Source organism: Austrofundulus limnaeus, unplaced genomic scaffold (assembly GCF_001266775.1).
Source record: "Austrofundulus limnaeus strain Quisiro unplaced genomic scaffold, Austrofundulus_limnaeus-1.0 Scaffold1792, whole genome shotgun sequence".
Lineage (NCBI taxonomy): Eukaryota > Metazoa > Chordata > Actinopteri > Cyprinodontiformes > Rivulidae > Austrofundulus > Austrofundulus limnaeus.
The window spans coordinates 4574-5956 of NW_013954194.1; the positions used below are offsets into that span (position 1 = coordinate 4574).

Sequence of the window (1383 nt, forward strand, 5' to 3'; positions counted from 1 at the left end):
CCCACCGCCTCCCCGTCTCCGCTCCCTCCCCGGGGAGACAGAGCAGGCTGGTTGAGCCTGAGCTGCGGGAGGGATTAGACTCGTTGACTGGCCTTCTGAATCGGAGGGGCAGAGATTGAAGGAAAAAAAAAAAACAGGAATTTTCAAGTTTCCTAACAGATCAACAYGTCGAACTCTGAGAGGAAGCTGCCCGTAAACAGGAAGTAAAGTCAGCAGATGGGACCTTCTGTTATGGGTTCATCAAGTTTATAAAGCAGGAACCAGTTTTAGCTTCTTCCTGTTTCAATATATTTCTTGCAGTAAAGCAAAAACTTCGTTAGTTTTTTGTTTCATTTGCACCTGCCTTAAACCACATCCTACATCCTTTCCAAATCTAAGCTGGTTCAGATCATGATGAGGGAAGCAGACGAACAGAGCTCGTGCTCATCTTGCCACGTGAGGCGCGATGGTCTCAGAATAAAGTCGTGGACAKACTGGTGACTTACCAGAAAATCTTCCTCGCAGTAGACCTTTCCGTTGACGTTGTAGAAGGCCTTCCCTCGCAACCTCCTTCCTGAAAGAAGGGACAACAAAATAAAACTTTGAGTGAGAGTTTGGTTCAGGTGCTTCTAAAGCTGAGGCACTATCTGACACCAAACACTGGCAGTTTACTGTATCACCTTTATATTCCTTCAGCAAAACTTTAGGTTTTAATCAAAGGACGTGGCGRGTTGCGTAAAGCGTCACAGTGTGGATAAAAGGGAACAGAGGAGAGGAAATGCATCCAGGGGAAGCTGCTAAGTCTGATAAGCTGAGCAGTTAGCTATTAATTTACCTTTAACAGTATCTCCCTTGTGAGCAGAGTCACCGAACCGCAGAGCTTCTAGCATAAACACTGAATATTAACAGGAACAATCAGACACTATTTTAACGCAACAGTTTCTGTCAAGTTTATAAAACTCTGATGGAAAAATGTCCCATAATGAGGAAATATATATGGTAAACGTCCTGAATGTTATTTAAGTCCTACGGACTCCAAAGCACCTTACACTTTAGTCATTCATTCATTCATTCATTCATTCACACACACAGAGAACAATACATCAAAATAACTTTATCTAAAGACTCAGAAAAAATGGATATATTAAGTAGACAGAAATTCATTGTTCTTTCTATTGTTTTATTTCACAAAACCAGACATTTATGAAGTTTGAAGTGCATTTGCCTTTATTTCCCTGTGTGTTAAAAGAACTGTGTGGCTAATGTGTCGAACAATAGCTAAAATATTTGTGTGTCTGTGTTTGACTGTAAAAGTTTGTGCCTTTAAAACAAGTACCAAGCCATGTCAAACACATCAGATAACATGAGGTCCCAACCTGGTAACACACACACGCACGCACGCAC

At 41.7% G+C, this 1383-nt stretch overlaps 1 protein-coding gene across 1 annotated transcript in view; it reads right to left on the reverse strand.

Moving 5' to 3' along the window:
• Positions 1-1383, reverse strand: part of wtip (WT1 interacting protein) — a gene marked incomplete at its 3' end in the record, with an annotated part of 18955 nt that overhangs the window by 4568 nt on the left and 13004 nt on the right. Inside the window, 1 exon segment of the mRNA XM_014033628.1 lies at positions 486-553. Within this exon segment, the coding sequence (XP_013889082.1) occupies positions 486-553 (68 nt within the window).